Raw genomic sequence first — 27,688 nt, forward strand, 5'->3', positions numbered from 1 at the left:
GTTCACATATAGGGAATTACCTGCTGGTACAGTGGTTAAGACTATGTGCTTTCACTGTGAGGGCATGGGTTCAATCCCTGGTCGGGGAACTAAGACCCTGCAAGCCATGCAACACAGCAAAAACCAAAAGCAAACAAAAAAGATCTTCACATATAAAAAAAATGTTCTCATACCATTTTTCTCTGCTGAAAAATCAGCTGTTTCCCTCCATTTTGAAATCATTAGGTTGACTTTAAAATAACTTTAGAGTAGTGTCTTAAAACCACGTTAGATCAGGAATAAAACATTTACAATGTTCAGGGTAAAAAATGAAGATCTGATAAAGAAGAAAACATAGGAGAAAAGAATGGGAAGAGGGAGAAAGGGATCAGGGAGGGCAAACAAGTGAGAATTTCTGTTTATGTTGATGAGTCTTACCAATGGTGCCCCAGGTACAGTTTCACTTTTGATTGTCCCTCCTCCCTCTATAAACTCGAACTCCTTGCAGACTGGACAATGCCGTATTCATCTTTGTTTTCCCAGCACCCAGCAGGATGCCTGACAAACAGTCTGTGTTCAGGAAATATTTGTTGACTTGAATTAAACCACACTAGACTACTAATGAACACCCTAAAATTTAAATTTCATTGCTAGCCGCTTGGCAAAGGTATATTTATGGCCAGGAGATTTTTTTACACAAGCTTTCAAGTTGTGTGAGACGCCTGTGAAAGATACAGATTCCTGGGCCCCACCCCAGACATTCTGATACAGATGGTCTAGGTGGGGTGGGGGCGGCTAGGGAATCTGCACGTTTAACAAATGCCTCAGGTGTTTCTGATACAGCCTGGGAACCAAAGGCAGCTTGCAAACTAGCACACCAGATACCTTAAGCCCTGGAATTGTCCTGATATTTTAGACTCTCTGCCTTGAAGCTTGATCTGAAAAGAATATATGACCATCCTAACATGTAAATTTACCAAAGAGTTTAAACTGGAAGATGGTAATTACAGTGCACCAACACTCCTAAGAATCTTGAGTTCCAAACGTCTAGTCTTCTTGGTGGGTCTGCAGATTTCTGAGAGTTCCCAGTCTCTAGTGCTGTGACAGACCTAACAGGGGAGATGTATGGAGAAACACCAATCAAGAGGTGCTTACTTGCCTTAGGGGGGCTTCTGAATCTGTTAACTGCTCACAGATCATTAACATTTTGAGGGAGCTGGGTCAAGGAGAATGAGATTCAATGGATTAATAGAAAAACAAACAACAACAAAATGTTAATACATATATGAGATGTTCAAGTTTTCTAACAAAGAAAAATGAAAACCACATAAAGAAATCAGGCTGAAAAAAGTGTCAGCAAATGTGAGCTCACTGGGCAGAAGTCCAGAATGGACTAAAAGGACAGGTGGTCCTAATTTGAAATCAGGGACGAATGGCTAGCATTGTTAATTACAACACTTGTAATAAGTGAGCATCACCTCTGCCAGCATACTGGGATTCACCTGTAGTAACTGACCACAGCCTTAATCAAGACCGACTAGCCAGAGCAGCCCACCGAAAATAACAGAAATCACAAAGCTTTTGATTGTATTTTATGGATTTCACTATAGCCTCTGAGGAAAGGGGATTTATTTGCTATCCTTCCCGCTGTGTAGATAAACCCAGGCCCAGAGAGGTCACCTAACACCTAGTAACTCCCAGTTAGTAAACTGCTGGTTGTTAGGTTAAACCTCCTGTGTCCTCCCCGCACCACACTGACTCAACAATAACAGTACAATTAAATACATGTGTGATGATGATGATGAAAATCGCATTTGACCCTTCCTCTACTCTTTGATCCAGGTAAGGTCGGAATCACCTCCTTTCTACACGGGAGGTAACTGAGGCCAAAAGACAAATCTGTAGGGCTGTAAAAGGCAGCGTGCGGAGGTGGAGCCCCAATCTGACTCCATAAGTCAGAAGCTCAGACAAGGCTTTGGCGGCGGGCCTGCAAGTCCAGGATGACAGCTCGCTCTGCGGAGGAGCGCTTACAGGTATGGTGGGCTACCAGCCGGCGGGGCAAAGCGCCTTAGGCGGTTTACCGGATCTGAGCCCAGGGCCCTGGGTGCTTTAGGTGGGGCCAGCCACAAGATATCTAACTAGGATCTGGCATAGCTGGGATTTACGAAATACCTGCGCTCAAGTCCTGTGGTCTCCACGCGGGTCTGATTAACATATCTGAGGGTTCGGCTACCGTAGGACACTTACTTAAGGGCACGCCCCACAGCCCGGTTGCCGTAGCTGGAATGGGGCCAGCGCGGAGGTGGTATCCGAGCGGAAACCTAACGGGGCGGGGGATTCTGCTTAGGGCGGTGGGGACGCGTCCCGGGAGAGGAGGCAGCTCTGTGGTTCCGCTCTGGGTCGGTGGCGGAAGAGACCGGACGTGGCGTGAGTCGGCTGCGGGTAGGAGAGAAGGCTCGGTCCGGAGCAGAGGGCCACATCTGGGCGGCGGAGACCTAGGGGACGGGACGTCGTCGCGGCTCTCGGTGGCGGCGGCAGAAGTGCCAGCCCGCTATTTGCGCCTCTGCGCGTCCCCGCGCGCAGCGCCCCGGACTCCCGGAGCGATGAGAGTGCAGGTCAAGGTAAACGCCGGCGTCCCAACCACCTTCCCCCACTACCCCCGGCCTCCCCCGCCTCCGCTCCACCCTCTACTTCCAGCTACCAGGACTCGCAGCCTCGAAGCCCTGAGTCCCAAGCGCGATGGGAAGTTCTGGGGAGCTTGGGGAGTTAGGGAGAGGAGTGGAGGCCCTGGTCATGCCTTGGTCTCTTGCAAGGCTGCCAAGCCTCAAACTGCCTGTCACTTAACCTATTTTTTGGACTGGCACACGTGGTGTGTGAATAAGTACCATTTATGGTGCACATTTTATTTCTTGCATTTCGGCATAGTCCGGTTGTTGGTACTTTCTTTGGAGCCAGTTCACCTGAATTAGCCTCTTTGCTCCACCACTAGCTACGATCTTGAGCAAGTTACTGAACCTCTGTGCTTTGTCTTCCTCATCTGGAAAATGGGGTAATAGTTATAATTTGAACATTAAATGAGATGCTATATATGCAATGCGCTTAGAATAACGCGTAATATATTTAGTGGATTGCAAAAGTTTGGTTGTTATTATTTCATCCAGGCAATAATCCTATGAGATCTAAGTATTACCACCCACCCACTCCCACCCCACCGGTTAACAGGAAAATGAAGCTGAGGGAGAAGAACGGAGTTAGGATTGGAACCCAGGCAAGTGCTTTAAAACACTAAGAATATGGATATCACACACAGGATTTTGAGCATTTTTTCCTAGGGAGAGGGTGGTTCATTATTAACTACCAATGTGGGAATTGAGTTCTTCAATTTCTTTCTCCCTATGTACAAATTTTGGTGTTTCATTTGCTTTGGATTCTTCCATAACTGATAAAGCATTAGATACTCTGGCCTGACACCTGGGTTTGGTGAGAATCTGACTGTTTCTTAGGTATCCCTCACCACCACCACCACGGGGTTGGGGAGTTGAAAATCATTTGAGATGGAACCCAGCGGGAACCTACTTTTTGGGGCCAAAATTGGGGATTAGTACCCTCAGAAAGTATTAGACTTGCTTTAATAGCCAAGGGTGTGAATAACATGTTGAGTTGACTGTACCCCAGAGGAGAGGGAAAGACCCAGGCAGAATATTGATGATTTGCCACAAATTTTGGTCTTATCTTGCCCATTTACAATTCTCTATCATAGCTAAGTTTTTTTGGCAGGACTTCTATGCCAAAACTCAAGCATTTGGTAAATATTGGACCTGAAATATGTCTTGCCTCTTTTTCTTTCACCCTGGGTTTTTTATCATGGGTTTTCCGTATAGGCTGGAAAGCCCAACCATTTTCAGAATGATTCTCTTCACACTTTGGGTAGAATCTTCCAGTATTGGAACTGAAAGTGGCCATCCTACCTGTAACTGTTATTTCTTTGTGTCACATCAGAAATCTACACAGCAACTATTTTCCTGTTTAAAAAAAAAAAAAAAAAGCATGGTTAGAAGGTATTGTGATGTGGGTCTCAGTTGTGATTTTTCTCTTTTTTACTTCTTAGTTTGACTGAAGTTGTATATACACATAGTTCTGAGACAAATAATTCCATAAGGTTCATTACTAAAAACAGCAGAACCTCTACCATTTTCTTCTTTTCAGAAAGAGCAGTCATGTTCATCTCTTCTGGCTAGTTGGTACTTCTTTGGGTCTCTAAATAATGCTTATATTGCTCCCTCTTGATTTTTCAGGTTTAGTCATCATGTACTGTCTTTCCAGAGTGGAATATGAGTATTTAGCTTTCTTTTGAGTTCCTTCACCTACCACTCACATGCATCCTTCCTGTTCTTTCCATCTATCTTCAGAATATAGCTAACTCATAATTTTTATTTAGGTCAATATTTAGTTCAGTCAACATTACTATGCCTTCCTATCCACTATTAAGAACCGGATTATGTACTACATGATTACTTTCCCTTCCTTACTATTGTTTCCCCCAGAGCTGTCTTTCTGTGTGTGTTTGCAGAATTTTCTATGGAGCTTTCACTAATTTAACCACAGGTTTTTTGCCAGTTGTCTAAATCTTCTCTCAAGATCTTCCAGTGCAACAGCTATTTCAGTCAATTTTATCTTGTTGAATACTGCTCTTTGACCTGCTTTGCCTGTCCAGAATGGTAGCCCTTGATGTTGGATACACAGCTGTTACTTCTCTTTTTACCATCATTTTGGAGATTCCCTTTGCCTCTCTCTTATGCTGGATCCTGTTTCTTATATCCCATGTCTTCTTCTTTCTTGATTATTTCCCATTGTTTTGGTGGAGCACATTCTCCAGTAGGTCTCTGAGAAAGGGTACATGTAAGGTAAACTGAATCAACATATTCTTTAAAAAAATTTTTTTTAATTTTATATTGGAGTATAGCTTATTAACAATGTTGTGATAGTTTCAGGTGCACAGCAAAGTGACTCAGCCATACATATACATGTATCCATTCTCCCCCAAACTCCACTTGCATCCAGGCTGCCACATAACATTGAGCAGAGTTACCTGTGCTATATGTCATGAGAATGAATCAATGTATTCTTATGACATATTATCCTTCCAGATTTTTTTTCCTTAAAAAAGTTCCACTAACAATACAAAGATAAGTTCTTTTGGTAAATAATTAAAACACTACAAACAGAAATTCAAACAGAAAATTCCCTTTCTATCCTTTGTCCTCATTGCCCTTCAATCCAGAGGTAATCAAACCATTGGGTTTGTAGCATATTATTTAGGTATATTATTATATATGTATGTATTTATTGTTTTGATTTGTGCATTTGCTTTTGCATAAAGGGAATTATACGGTTTATTGATATGCAACCTGATTCCTTTAAAAATAGTTCTTGGACATCTTTCCATGTCAATACATATTGATCCTTTCTTGGCTCATATGTTCAGATGAGCTGGATCAATCAAGATCAAGCATATAGCATTTTCTGAGCAATCACTCTTCTAGATTCACTCAGCCAACAAATATTTACTGAGTGTCAACTGTATGCTAAGTCCTGTTCCCAGGACCTGGGAATATACAGTTAACAAAACTTTTATTTTTAGGGTAAAGAGGGATAGTGAGATGGTTCTAGATGATGGAATTGAGCTCAGCTGCAGCTTTAGTTAGCTTGTTTTTCCTCTCCTGGAGTACAAACATCATTCAATCAAGTCTGTCTATCTGTCTGTCTCTTTCTCTGTATAAAATCGTGACCATTACAAATTGAACTCTATAACTTGTGTACCACCAGAGCAACAGAATCATATCCCTGAGATACAGAAATAGATTTTATGAATAAACAAATGTGATATATATATACAATGGAATATTATTCAGCCTTAAAAAGGAAGGAAATCCTGTTACATGCAACATCATGGATAACCCTTGAGGACATTATGCAAAATGAAATGGCTGGTCATGAAAAGACAGATCTTGAATTGTTCTATTTATATGAGGTGTCTAAAGTAGTTCAATGCACAGAAAGAAGTAGAATGATGGTTGCTAGAGCTTGAGCAGACATGGAAATGAGAAGTTGTTTAATGGGTGTAAAGCTGCATTTTTGCAAGATGAAAAAGTTCTGGAGATTGATTGCACAAAAATAAAAATATAGTTAGTAATACTAAAATGCACACTATAAAATGGCTAAGATAGTAAATTGTACATGATGTGTATTTTACCACAATTTAAAAAAAATAAGAAAAATTTGACACAAATTCCACAGTGGGATATGTCCTATACTTTGAATTCATGATTGAACCTGCTTTCAGCTGGGTTCAGCTTTTGCCTGAAATCATGGTTTTTCCAGGGCTTGGGGAGTGGGCAACAATGCACTGCCCTGGAAACTCTTCTGATGGACTTGGCACCAGAACCTTTAGCATGTCCCCTTGTCGGGGGCAGCCCAATGCTGCTTTTCCTTTTTCCACGAGTGTTGGCATTTCCATATCTCTGGGGAAAAGGTTCCTAAGTTGTTTATAGCACAGATAAACTTTGAGACTATTTCAGAGTTACACAATTGGGAGCAGTGAGAAGTGGTCATTTTGTTTGCCTTAGAGGTTTCATTCTTTCTCAGGCTTTGTAAGCACGTGCCTTTGCAAGAACCTTTTGGTCTGTTTTGATTGGAAAAGACGACTTTTACTCCATGGCACAGACAGGTACCTTCCCTAGCCCTGGTTTTCCTGCATTTTCCCAGCTGGCATTTGCTTTCCAGCCCTGGCCCTGATGTGCAATGATCCTCTGCCATTTGCTGGCTCTGGATCTTGAAGCACTCCAAGATCGGGTAAGGGTCAGATATCCCGGGATTGCAAATGTGCTGAGTTTTGATTGGAGAGATCAGCCTGGTGAATTGGGTTGTTCTTTATTCTTCCACCTCTCCCAGCCATATGTGGGCATCATATGGAATTTCTTTCCAGGCAGACTCAAAGCCCAGTGGGGTGAATGACTATGAACAACCAAAGTTCTCTCCTCACTTAGCCTATTGTGCACTCGGAGCTTCTTGTAAATAGTCATTTTTGACATGAGCAAACCACCTGGCCCAGGGGAAGAACCAGTCCTGTTTATTAGGAACTTGCGCTTTCTGTAGCAGGGCTACTGGTAACATTGGAGAATATACACTCTTGGGAGTCTTTCCCTGTCCTGAGAGTTTAACATTCTCTTTATCTTCCTTGGGCTATGGGCCAGGAGGGCGGCTCAGGTTGCCCACACAAACCAGAGACATTTAAGTCCAGGCAAAATTTGTTTGTGATTAGAAGATCAAGAGCCTGAAAATCATATGCCATTTTGGAATACCTAGCAAGTTCTTTCCTTTCTCACTAATTTCCCTCAGTTGCTGCCGAAAAAGGAACAGGATATGGTAATTGTAGAGTCTCTAGAAATATCAGCAGGGAGGCCAGAAGACTAATGAAAGAAACCAAGAGTCAGAAAAAGTAGTTTTACTGCTGATTGCGGCACTCTTCTGGCCTCGGGCAAGTTAGGTCGGTTTCCTTATCTATAAAGCAAATGGCCACTATTTGCCTGCCACTTCTTTCTAAGGTCTCTGAATGTGCTTTGAGTTAGAGATTCCTTTGACAATCTGATAAAAGCAATAGATAATCGACTCAAAAACTCAAAGTAGAGTGGAAACCTGACCTGCTGGGCACTCAGGCTTACTGGCCAGCGTAAGCTCTGTCTAAAAATGGCTGCCCACCCTTGGCCTTAGCAGATTGTTGCAAAGTTGGAATGCAAGCCTAGTATTGCCAGATTCTGGTTATTTATTTATTTTTAAATTAAATTTTATTTTTTTAACTTTCCTTGTTGAGGAAAATGCAGATGTATAGATTCTTTCTTGAATGTGAAACCCCTGGGTTTTTACATTTTACTAGTTGCTTCAAAGATTTTTGAAAACACCTTTATGGACTGAACAAAACACATTTGTGGCCTGCTTTCTGCCTGTGGGCAGAAGTATATCTGTATTTCGTTTTCTACTATGGTTAAACCCAAATTATTTATAGGTTTATTTTGGGGCTTTTCTCTCTTTCTGTCTGTGCCACTCCCTCCTTAAAAATTTTTTAGCGGATTTATTGAGATATATTCACATATCATATAATTTACACACTTAAAGTATACAATTTAATGACTTTATTATCTTCACAGAGTTGTGCATTCTTCACCACAGTCAATTTTAGAACATACTCATCATCCCTCACACTCCTTAGCTGTTAATCCCTAATCCCTCCATCTCCACTAGCCCTAGGCAACCACTGATGTACTTTCTGCCTCTGTAGATTTGCCTATTCTGGGCATTTTATATAAATAGACTCATACAATACGTATGCCTTTGTGACTGATTTCTTTCACTTAGCATAACATTTTCAAGTACTGGTATGTGTCATAGCATGTATCAGTACTTCATTCCTTTGTATTGCTGAATAATATTCCATTGTGTGGGTGCCTCACATGTTATTTGTCCATTCATCAGTTGATGGATATTTTTGTTGTTTTTGCTTCTTTGTCTATACTGCTATGAACATTTGTGTACAGGTTTTTGTGTGGACATATGTTTTCATTTCTCTTGGGTAGACACCTAGAAATGGACTTGCTGGATCATATGGTAATTCCATGTTTAGCCTTTTGAGGGACCTCCAGACTGTTTTCCACAGCAGCTGCACCATTTAAATTCCCACCAGCAATCTATGAGAGTTCCAGTTTCTCCCCATCCTAGCCAATACTTTGTATTGTCTGAACTTTTGATTATAGCCATCCTAGTAGGTGTGAAGAGGTATCTCATTGTGGCTTAGATTCGCATCTAAATGGTTAATGACTAGTGATGTTGAGAATCTTTTCCTGTGTTCACTGGTCATTTGTATACCTTCTTTGGAGAAGAGTGTATTCAGACCCTTAGTGTGGCACTTGTTTTTGATCCAGCTCTTGAGATTTTCTTATGAGAAATGCCCATCTTCATATCCACACAAAAGTTGTTATACAGTTTCTAGGGATTCCTGACCCTCTTGATATCTCTCTATGGGTCTAAGGATACCCACAGAGGATGTGGTATAAAGTGGAGATTTTTCTGGGCACTTCATATACTTGATTTCACTCATTATTATCTATTAAGGACCTCATGGGATTTGTATGAGGATCAGATGTTCAGGAATGTGATTTGTAAACCCTAAAACACTATTCAGCTTCAAGGATTAATACAGGTGCAAATTCTGGGGGTAAATGATGGTGAAATGAAGTTGTTAAGGGCATGAACTTGAATCTGACTGCCTATGTTTGAATCCTAGTGTTATTTTTATGAGCTGTTGTGTTCTTGGGAAAATTACCCAACCTCTCTGACTCCGTGTCCTCATTTGTAAAACGGAGATAATAACTGCACCTACTTCCCACATGCTCTTGGGCAGAGTTAATATAAACAATGTGCTTTGCGTTGGGCAGGTGGGTACATAGAAAGTGCTAAATGAATTCTTAAGTTGCTACTGTAGACTAAATGTTTGTGCCCTCCAAAAGTTCATATGTTGAAGTTCCAATCTACAATGTGATGTTATTTGGAGGTGAAACCTTTGGAAGGTAATTAGGTCTTGAGAGAGGAGCCCTCATGAATGGGATTAGTGTCCTTATAAGAAGAAACACAAGAGAGATGAGTGCTCTCTGCTATGTGGAGATACAGTAAGAAGGTGGCCTTTGTAAACCAGGAAGAGGGTTCTCACCAGAACTCAACCATGAGGGCACCCTGATCTTGGACTTCCAGCCTCTAAAACGTTGAGAAATAAATGTTTGTGGTATAAGCCACCCAGCCAATGGTATTCTGTTACAGTAACCCACCTGACTAAGCTACCCACTAGTTATATTATCTTATAGAACAGAACAGGTTATTAGCTTATAGTGGAGCAGGTTGGTCTTTGCATATGAAAACAGCTTTCATCTTTCTGGAAAAAACAGTTTTCCTCTACTGATCTTTGAAAGAGCCAAGAGTTTTTTTGTAAAATGAATCTGTAATCTTAGGAAAGAGAATTTTCCTTCCAGAAGGATTTAAGTCCAGAGGGTACTTTAGAGATCCTTAGCCTGGATCAGTTAATCCTGTCTAACCTTTGTCACCACTGTTAGTGTCTGCTTTAAAGTGATTTAAAACAAACAAAAAACAAACCCCCCAATCTTTGTCCTTATCTGGCCTAGAGAAACTCAGGTTCCAAGTAGGCAGTTTTGCTCTGTGATCAGGTCAAGTGAGTAGATATTGTTGGATTAAAACAAAGAGGGTTCAAAGTCTTAAGATTTAAACGCTTTATAGTATTAGCTAGAGTCTTTAGGGCAGTCTTTTTTTTTTTTTTTTTTGGCCATGCCGCTCGGCTTGCAGGATCTTAGTTCCTCGACCAGGGATTGAACCCAGGTCCTCTCGGGGCAGTGAGAGTGTGGAGTCTTAACCACTGGACTGCCAGGGAATTCCCTAAGACAGTCTTAAGAAAGACAAACTAGGAGGGAGTCAGTGAATTGACATAAGTCTTTGCGGATTGGATCTTTGTTCTTGGATGAAATAAAGGCAAGCCTTTCCGGCTCATGTTTTGGTTTCTTGAGCTGCTTACAGATGCTACCTTTTTTTTTTTTTTTTTTGGCCACACCGCATGGCCTGTGGGATCTTAGTTCCCTCTCCAGGGATCGAACCTACATCTCCTGCATTGGAAGTGTGGAGTCTTAACCACTGGACCGCTAGGGAAGTCCCTTACAGCCACTACCTTTGAAAGAGAAACCACATTTTGAGAAACAACTCTTTTAGTGGAGACATTTCAGATGGAAAGTGCATCTTGCTGGCTGGTGTTTGGGTTCAGCAAATACTGAGTGTGAAAAGCAGGGTGATAGATGAAGGAAAAGGAGCCATTTACCCAGAGCAGGACCTCTGAGGCCCTTCTCTGTGGGGTCTCCTTGATGTCAGAGTCTTTCATTTCAGTTTAAATGAAGAGAAGAGCTCTGTAAGGTTCAGGCCAGGAGAGAGTTTCTGAGAATTATTGGAATCCCAATATTTTGTCAGTTTTATTCTCTGACTCACAGATAATGATTCGTGTGTGTGTGTGTGTGTGTGTGTGTGTGTCGTGTGGATTTTGTTAAAGAAAATTTTTTCATGACATTGTTAAAGATAGCAAGGAAGACCAGTCAAGAAAAAATGACTGCAATGTGGGTTTTGCAGGAGGGAAGAGAGATCAGGCTCAACTCCAAATATGAGGAAAGTGGAGATTTATTGCCAAGGAGCAAGATGGGGTCAGTGGATGGAGAAGGGTCAAGAGGAAACATCAAGGCTAGGGGGATTCTTGCTAAACCAACTCAACAGGATTCTTGCTGAAGGTGGGCCAGAGTAGAGTGATCAGATAGCAAGCGTGGGAGATTTTTGCTGAATTAACTCAGCAGAATTCTTGATAAAAATGGACTAAGTGGGCCAAGGACAGAGCCCAAGTTTGGGGCCTAGTTAGAAAGAGGACTCAAGTCAGAAAGAGCCTGACTCACGTTTGGTTAAGGGAGAGAGTCTTCCTCAGTTTGCAGCTGGAGGTGACTAAGGTAGAACATTCTTCTTTATAATACAATCAATCACAAAATAGGTGAGCATTTGAGCAACACATTCTTTAAAGAAAAAAGCTGCTTTTCTTTTGTTTAATCACTCTCTTAGAATTGCCTTTTTAGGTCATTTCAAGGTCTCTTCCTTATGGATAGAGTATATTTCTTCTCATCTTAAAATAGCAGAAGAAATTAAATGCAGAAGAAATGTCTTAATAATCAAAACCCAGTGAAAATGAAAACCTGTTGTGTAGTTTGGCTTCTCAATGACTTAGAGAAAGGCATTGTGCAGTAGCTATGTTCCCTTTTCCTTCCTGAATTGCATCAAAAGTACAGTCAGTTTCTAAACAACAACACTGGCACTTTGAAAATCAAGTATAACAGCCAGAAACAGAAGTTGGGAAATCTTTTCCTAGCAAATGAGATTTCATATCTGCCAACAACTGTTACAGAATTCTTGGTACCCCACTGACAGACTTCTGATTCTCAACTTACTGGACTACCCTCATTCCATTAAAACATCTTTTTCCTCCTTGAATTTTAGGGGAATTTTTTGTTCTGGATGTGATTTTTTTTTTTTTTTTTTTGAGACAAAGAAAAAAACCAACCTGATTAGTACCCTACCCTAAATCTCTCAGCTTAAATTAAGATAAAAATCTTTATGATTTCTATCTTTTAAATTAAGTTAAACATCTCAAAGATATTTTTTAAAAAATCCTAAAGATGAAGGCAAAAATCTTATATTAAGATATAAGATTTAGGGGAGGGAATATTCTTAGTTGATAACTGGTAGAAAACTCTTGGAAAGGAATTTATCAAAATTGCATCCTGTGGAAACAAGTGTGTGATATCCTCAAAGATGATCCTTGATTTAATATATTTAGGGAAACAATGGATAGTTTATCTGTTCTATAGAGTCATAATACTTCCATGTGCCTGTATGAGCAGAAAACATTTTCTTCTTTCTTATCTGTTGTACTGGTGGCTTTTATACTTTGCAAAATTCCCTGTTAAGAAAAAGTTAATGGGGCCTGGCTTACATGTTCCATGAATGATAGAGTACAGGCTTAGAGTAAAAGAACTAAGAGCGGCATTTTAACAATTATAACATTATAGCAAATATGTTTTGTTTGTTTTTTGCTATGTAGCAATTAGGCACACAGTTGTAAAATGTTTACCTAAAGTAATTATAATTAATTTTTTTAATGGAAGTACATTTAGCTACCTAAATGTAGCTAAAGGAATGCTCATGAAAATTTACATCCGCACAACTGGACGGCTGGAAATTATTTTAACAACCCCTGGGGTGAATTACCCAGGAAGAACAGTATTTCTCCAGTTTGCTGATAGAGATTTCTTACAGACTAGAGAAGAAAACACACTCACCTTGCTTTTGCTCCCCACTTCCTTTCCTTTCATTATACCTTGCCCTGACTGCCCATTAATCTCCAATTACATTTACTCTTATTTATTTATTTATTTATTTTGCGGTACGCGGGCCTGTCACTGTTGTGGCGTCTCCCGTTGCGGAGCACAGGCTCTGGACGCGCAGGCTCAGCGGCCATGGTTCACGGGCCCAGCCGCTCCGCGGCATGTGGGATCTTCCCGGACCGGGGCACGAACCCGTGTTCCCTGCATCGGCAGGCGGACTCTCAACCACTGCGCCACCAGGGAAGCCCTACTCTTATTTTTTATTCTAAATTCCTATTGCCTCAGTTTAGTTGTCTGCAGACCCCCATAACCTGGGGCACACATTTTTGGTTAGTATATGAGGGACATTCCTGGAATATTGTGTGGCAGTTTCTCCATAGGGTGATCAGTGGGATACTATTGGTGTTCCCCGTCTATCTTTTAAGTTGGGTGGATCCTCTACTGAGAGAGCATTTCATATGCTTTGTGGTTCACAGAATACATACTGTACTGTACTGATGTTGTACTGTAGAGAGCTGGTAATAGAAAGGGGCACTGTGACTGCACGTGTATCTCCTGCCTTCCTTTCTCTCTGGTTAAGATGAGCAAAGGAGAATGCTGAGATTTGCAGCCGTCTGAGCTAAATGGTCTATGACTTTCTATAGAACATTGATTATAGGGTCTGGGGCAAAATTACCAAGAAGGGAAAGTTTGCCACTCCACTCCTTGCGTCTGTCAGAAGAGGAAGCATTTTCTTCAAGGCTGAGCCTTCCTCCTTGGTTATTCATACCATTTTTTTCCCCTGCTCCCCGCCCCCCACCGCCACCGCCAAAGTCTCAAGTCATTTTTATTCTCTCTTGCATTTTCACTCTCTTTTATCTACATACAAGGTTCAAACTTTCTTAACATAAGATAAACTTTCTTTCAACGTTGCCTATTAAACATAGTGTAAAAGAATGCTGGTGCTGGTATTTGATAGAAACTGCTCCTCCTCTGTAGAGGTGATAATCACTGTATTTATCTCACAGTTGTGAGTATTACTTTAGCTAGCCCATAAAGCATTTAGCCCAGCCCTTGGCATATATGAAAGTCTGCGTTAACGTTGGCTTTTGCTTTACTTTGTTGGTCTAGTGGCTGTTTTTATTTCTTTCTCCCAAGGATATCTTACACTAGCTTTCTTCTCTGTTTTACAACCTATTTCCTGACTCTCTCTCAATCTATTTGTTTGTCATGGACAAAAAATTGTCCTCCTTACTTTGTTTTCAATATTAAACACTTCTCAGTTTTTCTTTGAAACTACCTATTTTTGAAATAATGCAAACATTTTTATTAAAGAGAAAAACTTTCTCCCTTCTTAACTTCAGGTATCATGTTACCATCCTGATTCGTAACTCTGTTTTCATTCCCTGAACCCTTCTACACGCTATGCTTAGATGCTCCCAGAGGTTCCTGGCTCTTTTATCTTCTCTGTTCTCTGCTCCCCAGTGACTCTGTGGCTTTTGCCATACCTTAACATTGTTGTCCTCTGGATTCTCCCCCAGGCCTAAATCTCTGCATTTCTAACCACCACCGAAGTTCATCAACCACCTTTCAAAACCTTTGTCATCTTTCAAGGACTTTCCTGAGTTTTGTGTCCTCCATGAAGACTCCCCAGATACTGGCGGACAGAAGGGATTTCCACTTCCAAGGAGTCCCACAGCTTGCTTTTGTGCCATACTTGGTATCTATTAGTAAACATAGTTTCTTCTCTTTTGGTGTTGGTCTTTGGGACACAATTTTATTTATTTTTATTACAACCATGTGATATGCCCATCAAAGTATTTTGAAGGAATGAATGAATGAAGCTATTATTCTTAGCGGTATCAATATTTTAAAGGAAGAGTGGGTAAACTGATATAATATATGCTGCCTATGGGTTCTGGAGGGCTGATAACCACACTCATCATGCTTCAATGACATCTTTGGGAGGAAGGATGTGGTAGGTACTAAACTCAGCTGTTAAGTTCAAAATGAATGCAGTCAAAATTATCCTTCAAAAGTCCCTTACATTGCTTAGAAAGAGAAGTACGTGAAGATTTGGTCTCTAGTTGCTTTTTCTCTATGTTGGAACTTTCTTCAGTTGAGCACCAGATTAAATAAGGGATGTTGAAATACTACAGTGCAATCATTGCGATGAGATGGGCAGACTTAAGGCATGCATGTGGGACCTGAGACCAACCAGGAAACAGTAGGTCCTGTCTCTCACTCACACTCAACCCTATTGCCTATGAAGTCACTTTGGGGCAGTGGTCTTTCATGTGTGGTATCCCTGGGGACTCCTTGGGATCTTTGAGACCCTTTCAAAGGTCCTCAAAATCAAAATTATTACTTTTTTAAAAATATTTATTTATTTATTTATTTATGGCTGTGCCGGGTCTTAGTTGTGGCAGGCAGGATCTACATTGCAGCATGCACACTTCTTAGTAGTGTCACGCAGACTCAGTTGCAGCACGTGGACTCTTAGTTGCGGCATGTATGCGGGATCTAGTTCCCCAACCAGGGATCAAACCCAGGCCCCCTGCGTTGGGAGTGTGGAGACTTACCCACTGGACCACCAGGGAAGTCCCCAAATTATTATTATTGGGTTTTTTTTGGCTGCATTGGGTCCTCGTTGCTGTGCATGGGCTTTCTCTAGTTGGGGCGAGCGGGGGCTACTCTTCGTTGCCGTGCGAGGGCTTCTCATTGCAGTGGCTTCTCTTGTTGAGGAGCACAGACTCTAGGAATGCGGGCTCAGTAGTTATGGCTTGCGGGCTATAGAGTGCAGGCTCATAGCTGTGGCGCACGGGCTTAGTTGCTCTGCGGCATGTGGGATTTTCCGGGACCAGGAATCGAACCTGTGTCCCCTGCACTGGCAGGCGGATTCTTAACAACTGTGCCACCAGGAAAGTCCCCCCAAATTATTTTTATAACGGTACATTATTTCCCTGTTTTACTCATTCTATCATGAGCATACAGTGGAGTTTTCCTGATGTTACATGACAAATCCATAATATCTAAAAAGGCTATTAAAATACTATTTTCTTTTTCCAACTCCATGTCTGTGTGAGGCCAATTCTTTTTATATACTTCAACCAAAAACACTTTGTAACAGATTGAATGCAGAAGCAGATATGAGAATCCAGCTGTCTTAAGCCAGACAAAAATACAATGCTCTTCTCATAAACCTTTTAAAAATATTTTTCGCGAAAAATATTTTATTTATTTTAACATGTAATAGGTTTGCCATAATTATTTTTAAATTAACTAATGGGTAAATACTTTAAAAAGTCCCAGTTCTAATTTTGAATACATAAATATTGGTAGCTATACTCTATAAGTGAAAGCTTTCTGGAGGTCCTTGGTAAATTTAATGACTGTGAAGGAGTCCTAAACCCCAAAAGTTTGAGAACTGCTGCTCTTGGGCATAGTATACTCCTGAATGTGGAATGGCATTGATATTGTCCATACTTCAACATTTTATATCTTCTTCTCACCTTTTTCTTCTAGTCCTCTTTCATTCTTTTTTTATTTTCCACTTTTTAAAAATTGAAGTATAGTTGGTTTACAATGCTGTATTAGTTTCAAGTGTACAGCAAAGTGATTCAGCTATACACACACACACACACACACATATATATGCATGTATTCTTTTTCAGATTCTTTTCCATTATAGATTATTACAAGATATTGAGTACAGTTCCCTGTGCTATATAGTAGGTCCTTGTTATTTACCTATTTTATATATAGTAGTGTGTGTCTGTTAATCCCAAACTCCTAATTTATCCCTCCCACCTCCCCCCAACCCCCGCTATCCCCTTTGGTAACCATAAGTTTGTTTTCTATGTCTGTTAGTCTATTTATATTTTGTAAAAAAATTCATTTGTATCTTTTTTAGATTCTCCATATAAGTGATATCATATAATATTTGTCTTTGTCTGACTGACTTCATTCAATATGATAAGCCCTCTCTCAGTCTTTTAGCAAAGATTTTGAATTTGTCCAAGTTAAATATGTGGTATGTGTCTGCATGGAATTTCAAGAAGCATTGTTCTTTCTGCCGTGTTACACTTAGAAAATGAAACAAGAAATCTTCATTGTACAAATAAAGCTTACTATGGATGACATAAATGAAATTGCCTTTAACCTGTAATTCCTAATAAAGGCTTTATTGTCTCAGAGGATGGTGGGTTTTCTAAAAGTCAGTTATTTGAGTATAGCTCCACTAATAGTGAAGCTTCACTCCAAGAAGATGTTTTTTAGACTATGTAGTTCACTTGGATGTAGTCCTAGTAAAGTTTTGGATAATTTAACAAGATATTTGTAGCATAAATGAAGACCATCTGTGTACTTGGATAACATATTTGTGGATATTTTGCTGGGTGGAAATTGGAAATTGAGTATATCTAACTTGGAAACCTTAATAGATTAGAGTGGTTATACAACAAATAGGCCCAGCATTCAGTTAAACTCTGTATTTCACTTTCCACGGGCAGTTGTAAAGAACACCCAAAAGGGAAACCTCCCATTTCCTTTTCCCTTCTTATCAAAATGATTTCACATGATCTGAAATTATAAACATCTTGTTTGCAAGTTTAATTCCCTAGGATACTGAATAAGGCTGAAGCATGTGTGACAGAGGAAAGGATGTCTTCTCATTGCCATTTGAAATTGTGATCTTGGACTAACATAAAGAGGGCTTTCACCAATCTGGGGAGTGGAGGGATGGGGTATGGTATTTTAGTTTGAACTTTTATGATATGCTCTACTAAGTAGGTCACTGTTGAGTTCTTCTAATTCCCCATTAGACTCTGTGGAGAATTCATAAATGTTTTACTCATGTACTCATGAGTTTATATAATCTAAACAGTCATTCTGAAGTTCTAAATGCTTTTGCTCAACAAGGCAGTATATGAAAATTTCATATAAATTTCTCACCTAAACAGGAGAAGTGGCATTTTAGGGAATTGTGAGTTATTTAGTTAACATTCTATTAAAGATGTTACAAAAGAAAAGAAAAAAGAAAAAAGAAATCATTACCAGCAAATAGTGCCCTCTAACTACCCAAAGAGAAGAAAACACGTAAGGTTATTTTGTGTTCTTTATGAAGTACTCCTAAATGCTGCCTTCTGGAAAGATTATTTACCGGAAAACCAGTGAGGTCAACTTGTGGCAGTGTTGGCGAGCCAGATCCTTGGGTTTGGATTATTTTAGGTTTGGATGCCCTTTGCCTGAGACTCTTAATCTTGGATCAAGTGAGTCCCCCAAGGTATCCCTCAGATTGTGGACAAAACCCTGTAGGAGACCCTGAGCTGAGTCTTCAAAGTATACGGGCTGGCTTTGCACTGATGAGTTTCCCCAGCCAACAGATCGTGCACTGTGGAAATCCATCTGCCTGGCACTCAGTTTGAAGAGGTCCTTGCTCCAAGGGAGGGACTGTGTAGAGAAAATAAAAAATGTCAGTCTGGAGTCTGAAAATATTTTCTCTATTTGATCCATTCTGGTGCTTCCCTGCATGCTATAGATTCCATGATAAATAAACTAATGCTTATCTTGAAGTAGATTACAATAATGTTAAGGAAAAAACAACTGAATAGGTGCAGTTAAGCATTGTGAGTGCTGTGATGTATATTAGAGTGGGGGCTATAAAAAGGAAGTAGTTTCACCTGGAAAAGTATTTTTTAAATGTTAGATTTTTTTAAGTATGGAAAAGTTTTTAAAAAGAAAATAAATTACTTGTTAGCTGTGTGCCCTTCAACCCCCAATCACACAGTCCCCTGGATGTTTAAAAAAAAATCCATGTACATTTAGAAGGATTTTTTTTTAAATCAAGGAATACCTGTAAGACTATTCCTTCTCAGAGATTCCCCTGAGAAAGAATCTGTTATCTGGAAACCCTAAAAAGCCCCAGTGTAGAAATACTTTCAGTGACATCAGGAATTAATTCATGTATAGCTACCATTAGAGGATTAGTCTTTGGACATTTCTTTGCTATTCCCCAGCGCTGGGCTTGTATGTAAAATCTGATTATATTTTAGGGTAAGGCAAACTATTTGTGCCAACACAACCTGAGACCAACACTATTTCCCTTCTTTATCCTCTGCCTTTCCCTTCCCCAAATAACAACCACAGTTAAAACACAACTCTCCTGCCCCAGTATATAAAAAACACCCAGTCTCTAAAGACTGTCATGATAGTTGCAGAAATGACATATTCTCTGCCGTCAATGACAATGTGCTGCTCCAAGTGGCAAACACATGTTGAGTATTTGGTCTCAATAGATTTGGGCTATTGAATCAGAACTAACAAACATATGGTTCCTAATAGTTCTCTGTTGAACTGAACATGGGGGGACCTCTTCCATATGTGCTGAAGAGTATATTGCAAAGGCTACTGTTATGAGGTAGGGGGAAAAAGTAAAGTTCTAAATTAAAGAATTGTTTGAAACACTTGCAAATTAAGCCTGCTTTTCTTTTCCTGTAGTTTTGAGATAAGATATGGGAGTTGCAGGAGGAATGTTTCCATGTTCTTGTTATGGCACAGGTTTCCTGTTTACACCCTTGGAGAGAAAATTGTATACATGGATTCTTGAAGTTCTATTTTAAGTGTGTTCATTTTGTTGCTCATTCAACAATCATTGGTTTGGGCCCTGGGGCAACAGAAATGACTGGCATGGGGCCTGTAGGAGCTGGAGTCTAGTGAGGGAAAATGGACCCATAAAAGTCATTCGTTTGAAATATGAGAGGTCATAGGAGGGAGAATTGGAGGTCAGGAAGTATTTTTCTATGAAAAAAATACATCAAAGTTAAGTTCCCATGCTACCAACCAAAAAGCTAATTTTTACCTTTGATATTACCAATAATAATAACTAAGCTTTACTGAGCCCGAGTAAGTCCCAGGGAGAAATCTAAGCCTTAATTCCTTTCAGTAGCCCAACAGTAGGTGTTACTGTTATTATCTCCTTTTTAATAGATGGGAAAACAGGCCTGAAGAAAGTAATTTGCCCACATCATTCTACTAGATTCAGCTGTCTAGCCTTTTAAAAGAAGGGAGTGGTTGAGCATAGCTTGCTTAATTTGTATACATAGGCTGCTAAATTAGGGACCCTTTTTGGAGCTCGTTTTTTAAAATTAATTAATTAATTATGGCTGCACCGGGTCTTAATTGCAGCATGTGGACTCAGTTGTGGCATGCGGACTCTTAGTTGCAGCACACATGCAGGATCAGGTTCCCTAACCAGGGATTGAACCTGGGCGCCCTGCATTGTGAGTGTGGAGTCTTACCCAATGGACCACCATGGAAGTCCCTGGAGCCTTTTTTTTTTTTTTTTTTTTTTGCGGTACGCGGGCCTCTCGCTGTTGTGGCCTCTCCCGTTGCGGAGCACAGGCTTCGGACGCGCAGGCTCAGCGGCCATGGCTCACGGGCCCAGCGGCTCCGCGGCATGTGGGACCTTCCCGGACCGGGGCACGAACCTGTGTCCCCTGCATCGGCAGGCGGACTCTTAACCACTGCGCCACCAGGGAAGCCCCCGGAGCCATTTTTAATAGGTAAATGTTACACATGAAGTTTAATGATACCAGCTTGTTATCCGTTTCCTTCTTTTTATTCTAAGTTCCTTCAGAGTAAGAACTTTGTCTTATTTGCCATAGAATTCCCAGCATGCCATATGGAGGCCTATTTCAAAATATTTGTTGAATGAATTCAGATATTTTGAAATTCAGCCAATGGTAAGCCATGCTTATACAATGTGTATCAAATTGTCAACCTAAATAAAGAGGTAAACTGAGGCAAGCCTGAATGATCAGAAATTGAGTTTATTCAGGAATAGCAGAGGAATTGAATTTGGGAAATGCATGCTGTAGCAAGCTACAGGCGAGTCTGTTGAGAGTTTGGGGCAGGGAGTGCAAAGAGGGAGACGTCCAGCCAGTGTCTAAGCAGTAAATTCATTGTCTTGAGGATGGGGAGAGATTCTTGGCATATGGTTATTGGTCAGGAAATAAGTCTCGTCTTCTGTGAATCAGGCATTTATGGGAAATCAGTTTCTCGGTTAGTTCCCTTCTGAGGGCACACGTGTGATATTCTCCATTACATATCCTCCAGATTTGTTTTAGATTGAACTCTTTTACAGAATCTTGCTGAGGTTACATCTCTCCTCTGACACTTTTTCCAGCTTCCTGTCAAATCTTAGCCAAAGTGGGACTTTATAAGTGAGAATTCTGAAGTTTGAGAGCTTAATATTCACTCTGTAGGGTTATGGTACAAGATTTAAAAGTGACTTTTGGCAGAATTAAGAGAATGCTTCCGCTATATCTTTACTTCCTTGGTAGAGTTTTGTGCATTTAGGGATCTTTCACTTAAAATGAGATTGTGGACCAATTAACTTTGTGAATATTTTTGTGTTCACATTGGCTTATTTGTGTCTATGTTGTCTGTAATAGAACCTAATAAATGCTTAGGGGTTTGGGGCTGGTCTTGGCATTTTAATTAGGGTCTATTATATTTAAGTATATCTTGCCTACCTGGACTACTGTGGTTATACTGTGTTTTCATTTAATGAGACTATGAAAATAATGACATTTTTCTATTCAGTCCCAGAAATCCTGGATTGAAGGAGTGTTCGACAAGAGAGAATGTAACAAAATCATACCCAGCTCAAAGGACCCTCACAGGTACAATTTTTAATTACATTTTTCTTTTTAAAGCAGCAGTACTTGGAGGACTGTTTACTGAAATTTGGAGATATGACTTGTTTGCCCTGTGGAGCCACTGTTAATATTGTGGTAGATTTCACTCTGCTGCTTTATCTTTGATGTTCCTGTTCCTCTTCCTGGGAGGATAGATACCAGGGAAATATCTAGTGCTACATCCATTCCACCGGGTTTGGGTAAAAAATTTACAACTTTTGAGTATTGAATATTCAAAATAGTGTGACTTCCTTATCCCCAAGTGTCTGTGAATGTAGTAACTGGGATATTTCAGGACTCCATGCTCAGATTATGCAAACAGTTAATTTTTTCCTCCTGCAGGCTTTTTGCTTAAGCAGATAATGGGCAGCAGAATGGAATGATTTGCATTTGATTATTCTGAGTTCTTGACAACCCTTTGGAAGTTCTACTTGTAGAACAAAGTTCAAAACAGCAGCCAGTGAAAGATAGAGGAAGAGAGGTCTATGGAAAATTCCCCAGGGTAATCGGGTCCATGAAATTAAGATTGGGTAGCATTGCCCTGGGGGAAAAGAATTAAAAGGAAAGGAAAATAGGAGAGCAGTATTTTAATTAGGGGGACCACTCTATTTTTAGATTCTGCTGAGTGTTTGGCCTTACATTCATTTGAAGTTTAGAAATCACAGCTGTATGCTCATGAAAGGTAGCAGGTGAGGCCACTGAAATTCTAGTTCTTTGGGGATGATGACTAAAATAGTGTTCTTTGCCTTTGTTAAATATTTACTAGTCCCACCCTCTTTGAGTTACCTGTGGCTTGTAAGCCGCGTGATTGGAAATCCTCATTTTACCTGCTTATAAAATGTTTACAGAATAAAAAGGCAGGGTAACCTTGTTTTTTCCCTTCATCTTTTATGAGATTTTGTAATATGATAGTGGCTGCAGTAGAAGGCACATTGAGCTCAGGTGGCTTCCACTGCTCTGTAAATGGAAAATCATCTTCACAGTCACCTTGAACCTCATGAAAAGTGGTAAACTATAGGTCATTAGCCCACAGACTCAAGAAGAGTATCAGTGATCATAATTCCATGAATGGTGGAAGATATACTACTTTTTATGGGAAAAAAGCAGTCTCTCTTATTTTGTGATTGTAAAAAATGGATGGATGACTATGGCTATTCCTTCCATGCCAGCCTTTTTCTTAGATCCTAGTAAGATTCTCAAAACTGTGGCTTTCATGCAGTTTTCTTCCTTATGGAACACAGCAAAAGAGTGGTAGTTCACTATTTTAAATTTAGATGAAGGTTTGTCTTTTACTGATTCTTTTTGTAGCTCCTAATAAGAAACAAATCTGATAGACTTGATTACAACGTCTTTTTCTTTCACATGTGGAACTTGTTGAAGTGAAGCTTCTGAGAAAAAAGATTTCTAAATGGCTGGGGACAGGAAGAAGTGAAAGACCTGAATATTCAACTCTGAATAATTTAGAATGATTGATTCTATGAACACTACCTTTTCTTCCATTATTTTACCTAGATTTCTTTTCTAGTCAAAACTTCTTCACACTTAAAATATGATCATTGATGATCATAATGCTAACTCCCAAATCCAGAAGGCTTTTTTGAATCATAAGAAAGAGATTAATAAATATAATTATTATAATCATACAAACTGTTCCTCAGTTTGATAGTGTTTTAAAATTGTATATGTATGTTTTCTTACTTAATTCTCAGGAATTCTGTGTTATCTTCATAGTATAATAACAATAGCCACCATTTTTATACATCCTGCAATGTACCAGATACTATAAGACACTTTACATATATTATCACTCTTAATCATTTTAATAACTGTATGGTTCGGATATTATTTTCAGATGTGAAAACTGGGGCTTAGAGGAATTGTTAAATCATTGAGATTTAAATCCAGGTATTTTGGTTCCAAACTCAGTATTCTGTTAATTAGATCATAGTTGCTGCAATGTAATTCTATATGGTAAATGACATCTGGGAATATTTGGGAGATGATGTATGAGTACTCAGTAAACCCTGATTTCCAGATTATGGAAGATTAACAGATATTTACTGAATAAGCATTAAATATGTTTTCAAATATATTAATAAACTAACAGTGGTTTTATTTCTTTAATTAAGATGTACTGCAGGATGCCAGGTTTGTCAGAATTTAATCAGGTAAGACAAATAAACAGTTCTATGTTTATATATTTCTCTGAAGTTGCATCTATTTTTTTGCATTAATTAACAGTCCTTCCTTTTGATGTGCATCTTACATTTCACATGAGGATTTTTCTTAATCTTCTTATTAAGATTTTTTAAATTAAATTTAATTTATTTCTTATACAACAGGTTCTTATTAGTTATCTCTTTTATACATATTAGTGATATGTATATGTCAATCCCAATCTCCCAATTCATCCCACCACCACCACACACTCCCACACTTTCCCCCCTTGGTGTCCATACATTTGTTCTCTACATCTGTGTCTCTATTTCTGCCCTGCAAACCAGTTCATCTGCACCATTTTTCTAGGTTTCACATATATGCATTAATATATGATATTTGTTTTTCTCTTTCTGACTTATTTCACTCTGTATGACAGACTCTAGATCCATCCACATCTCTACAAATGACCCAATTTCATTCCTTTTTATGGCTGAGTAATATTCCATTGTATATATGTACCACATCTTTATCTATTCATCTGTCGATTGGCATTTAGGTTGCTTCCATGACCTGGCTATTGTAAAAAGAGCTGCAATGAACATTGGGGTGCATGTGTCTTTTTGAATTATGGTTTTCTCTGGGTATATGCCCAGTAGTGGGATTGCTGGGTCATATGGTAATTCTATTTTTAGTTTTTTAAGGAACCTCCATGCTGTTCTCCATAGTGGATGTATCAATTTACATTCCCACCAACAGTGCAAGAGGGTTCCCTTCTCTCCACATCCTCTCCAGCATTTGTTATTTGTACATTTTTTGATGATGCCCATTCTAACTGGTGTGAGGTGATACCTCATTTAGTTTAGATGTGCATTTCTCCAATAATTAGTGATGTTGAGCAGCTTTTCATGTGCTTCTTGGCCATCTGTATGTCTTCTTTGGAGGAACGTCTGTTTAGGTCTTCTGCCCATTTTTTGATTGGGTTGTTTGTTTTTTTTTTTAATATTGAGCTGTTTATATATTTTGGAGGTTAATCCTTTGTCCATTGATTCATTTGCAAATAATTTTCTCCCATTCTGAGGGTTGTCTTTTCGTCTTGTTTGTAGTTTCCTTTGCTTTGCAAAAGCTTTTAAGTTTCTTTAGGTCCCATTTGTTTATTTTTGTTTTTATTTCAATTAATCTAGGAGGTGGATCAAAAAAATCTTGCTGTGATTTATGTCAAAGAGTGTTCTTCCTATGTTTTCTTCTAAGAGTTTTATAGTGTCCAGTCTTACATTTCAATCTCTAATCCATTTTGAATTTGTTTTTGTATATGGTGTTAGGGAGTGTTCTAATTTCATTCTTTTACATGTAGCTGTCCAGTTTTCCGAGCACCACTTATTGAAGAGACTGTCTTTTCTCCATTGTATATCCTTGCCTCCTTTCTCATAAATTAGTTGACCATAGGTGCATGGGTTTATCTCTGGGCTTTCTATGCTATTCCATTGATCTGTATTTCTGTTTTTGTGCTAGTACCATATTGTCTTGATTACTATAGCTTTGCAGTATAGTCTGAAGTCATGGAGTCTGATTCCTCCAGCTCTGTTTTTTTCCCTCAAGACTGCATTGGCTATTTGGGGTCTTTTGTGTCTCCATACAAATTTTAAGATTTTTTGTTCTAGTTCTGTAAAAAATGCCATTGGTAATTTGATAAGGATTGCACTGAATCTGTAGATTGCTTTGGGTAGTATAGTCATTTTCACAGTATTGATTCTTCCAATCCAAGAACATGGTACGTCTCTCCATCTGTTTGTATCATCTTTAATTTCTTTCATCAGTGTCTGATAGTTTTCTGCATAAAGGTATTTTGTCTCCTTAGGGAGGTTTATTCCTACGTTTTTTATTCTTTTTGTTGCAGTGGTAAATGGGAGTATGTCCTTAATTTCTCTTTCAGATTTTTCATCATTAGTGTATAGGAATGCAAGAGATTCCTGTGCATTAATTTTGTATCCTGCAACTTTACCAAATTCATTGATTAGCTCTAGTAGTTTTCTTGTGGCATCTTTAGGATTCTCTATGTATAGTATCATGTCCTCTGGAAACAGTGACAGTTTTTCTTCTTCTTTTCCAATTTGTATTCCTTTTATTTCTTTTTCCTCTCTGCTTGCCGTGGCTAGGACTTCCAAAACTATGTTGAATAATAGTGGTGAGAGTGGACATCCTTGTCTTGTTCCTGATCTTAGAGGAAATGTTTTCAGTTTTCCACCACTGAGGATGATGTTTGCTGTGGGTTCGTCATATATGGCCTTTATTATGTTGAGGGAGGTTCCCTCTATGTCCACTTTCTGGAGAGCTTTTATCATAAATCGGTGTTGAATTTTGTCAAAAGGTTTTTCTGCATCTATCGAGATGATCATATGGTTTTTATTCTTCAATTTGTTAATAGTGTATCACGTTGATTAATTTGAGTATATTGAAGAATCCATGCGTCCCTGGGATAAATCCCACTTGATCATGGTGTATGATCCTTTTAATGTGTTGTTGGATTCTGTTTGCTGGTATTTTGTTGAGGATTTTTGCATCTATATTCATCAGTGATATTGGTCTATAATTTTCTTTTTTTGTAGTATCTTTTTCTGGATTTCGTATCAGGGTGATGGTGGCCTCATAGAATGAGTTTGGGAGTGTTCCTTCCTCTGCAGTTTTTTGGAAGAATTTGAGAAGGATGGGTGTTAGCTCTTCTCTAAATGTTTGATAGAATTCTCCTGTGAAGCCATCTGGTCCTGGACTTTTGTTTGTTGGAAGATTTTAATCACAGTTTCAATTTCAGTGCTTGTGATTGTTCTGTTCATATTTCCTATTTCTTTCTGGTTCAGTCTTGGAAAGTTGTGCTTTTTTAAGAATTTGTCCATTTCTTCCAGGTTGTCCATTTTATTGGCATAGAGTTGCTTGTGGTATTCTCTTAGGATGCTTTGTATTACTGCGGTGTCTGTTGTAACTTTTCCTTTTTCATTTCTAATTTTATTGATTTGAGTCCTCTCCCTCTTTTTCTTGATGAGTTTGGCTAATGTTTTATCCATTTTGTTTATCTTCTCAAAGAACCAGCTTTTAGTTTTATTGATCATTGCTACTGTTTTCTTTGTTTCTATTTCATTTATTTCTGCTCTGATCTTTATCATTTCTTTCCTTCAACTAACTTTGGGTTTTGTTTGTTCCTCTTTCTCTAGGTTTTTTCAGTGTAAGGTTAGATTGTTTATTTGAGATTTTTCTTGTTTCTTGAGGTAGGCTTGTATAGCTATAAACTTCCCTCTTAGAACTGCTTTTGCTGCATCCCATAGGTTTTGGATCGTCGTATTTTCATTGTAATTTGTCTCTAGGTATTTTTTGATTTCTTCAGTGATCTCTCGGTTATTTAGTAACGTTTAGCCTCCATGTGCTAGTGTTTTTTATGTTTTTTTCCCTGGAATTGATTTCTAATCTCATAGCATTGTGGTCAAAAAAGATGCTTGATATGAATTCACTTTTCTTAAATTTACTGAAGCTTGATTTTTGACCCAAGATGTGATCTATCCTGGAGAATGTTCCATGTGCACTTGAAAAGAAAGTGTAATCTGCTGTTTTTGGATGGAATGTCCTATAAATATCAATTAAATCTGTCTGGTCTATTGTGTCATTTCAAGCTTGTGTTTCCTTATTAATTTTCTATTTGGATGATCTTTCCATTGGTGTAAGTGAGGCGTTAAAGTCCCCCACTATTATTGTGTTGCTGTCAATTTCCTCTTTTAGCGCTGTTAGCCGTTGCCTTATGTATTGAGGTGTTCCTATGTTGGGTACATATATACTTATAATTGTTATATCTTCTTCCTGGATTAA

At 39.2% G+C, this 27,688-nt stretch overlaps 1 protein-coding gene across 2 annotated transcripts in view; it reads left to right on the plus strand.

Moving 5' to 3' along the window:
• Positions 1 to 1,949: 1,949 nt before the first annotated feature.
• TRPM6 (transient receptor potential cation channel subfamily M member 6) overlaps positions 1,950 to 27,688 on the plus strand; it is a gene marked incomplete at its 5' end in the record, with an annotated part of 138,349 nt that continues 112,610 nt past the window's right edge. The window contains 3 exons of one of the 2 annotated variants that reach the window (XM_082657242.1): positions 1,950 to 2,012; positions 21,585 to 21,664; positions 23,809 to 23,847. In XM_082657242.1, the coding sequence (XP_082513368.1) occupies positions 1,980 to 2,012; positions 21,585 to 21,664; positions 23,809 to 23,847 (152 nt within the window). Of the gene's footprint in view, positions 2,013 to 2,264; positions 2,601 to 21,584; positions 21,665 to 23,808; positions 23,848 to 27,688 lie in introns of those variants that run through there. The other variant, XM_082657241.1, reaches the window with a different exon arrangement.

Source organism: Grampus griseus (assembly GCF_964374135.1).
Source record: "Grampus griseus genome assembly, chromosome: 6".
In the NCBI taxonomy this organism is placed as follows: domain Eukaryota; kingdom Metazoa; phylum Chordata; class Mammalia; order Artiodactyla; family Delphinidae; genus Grampus; species Grampus griseus.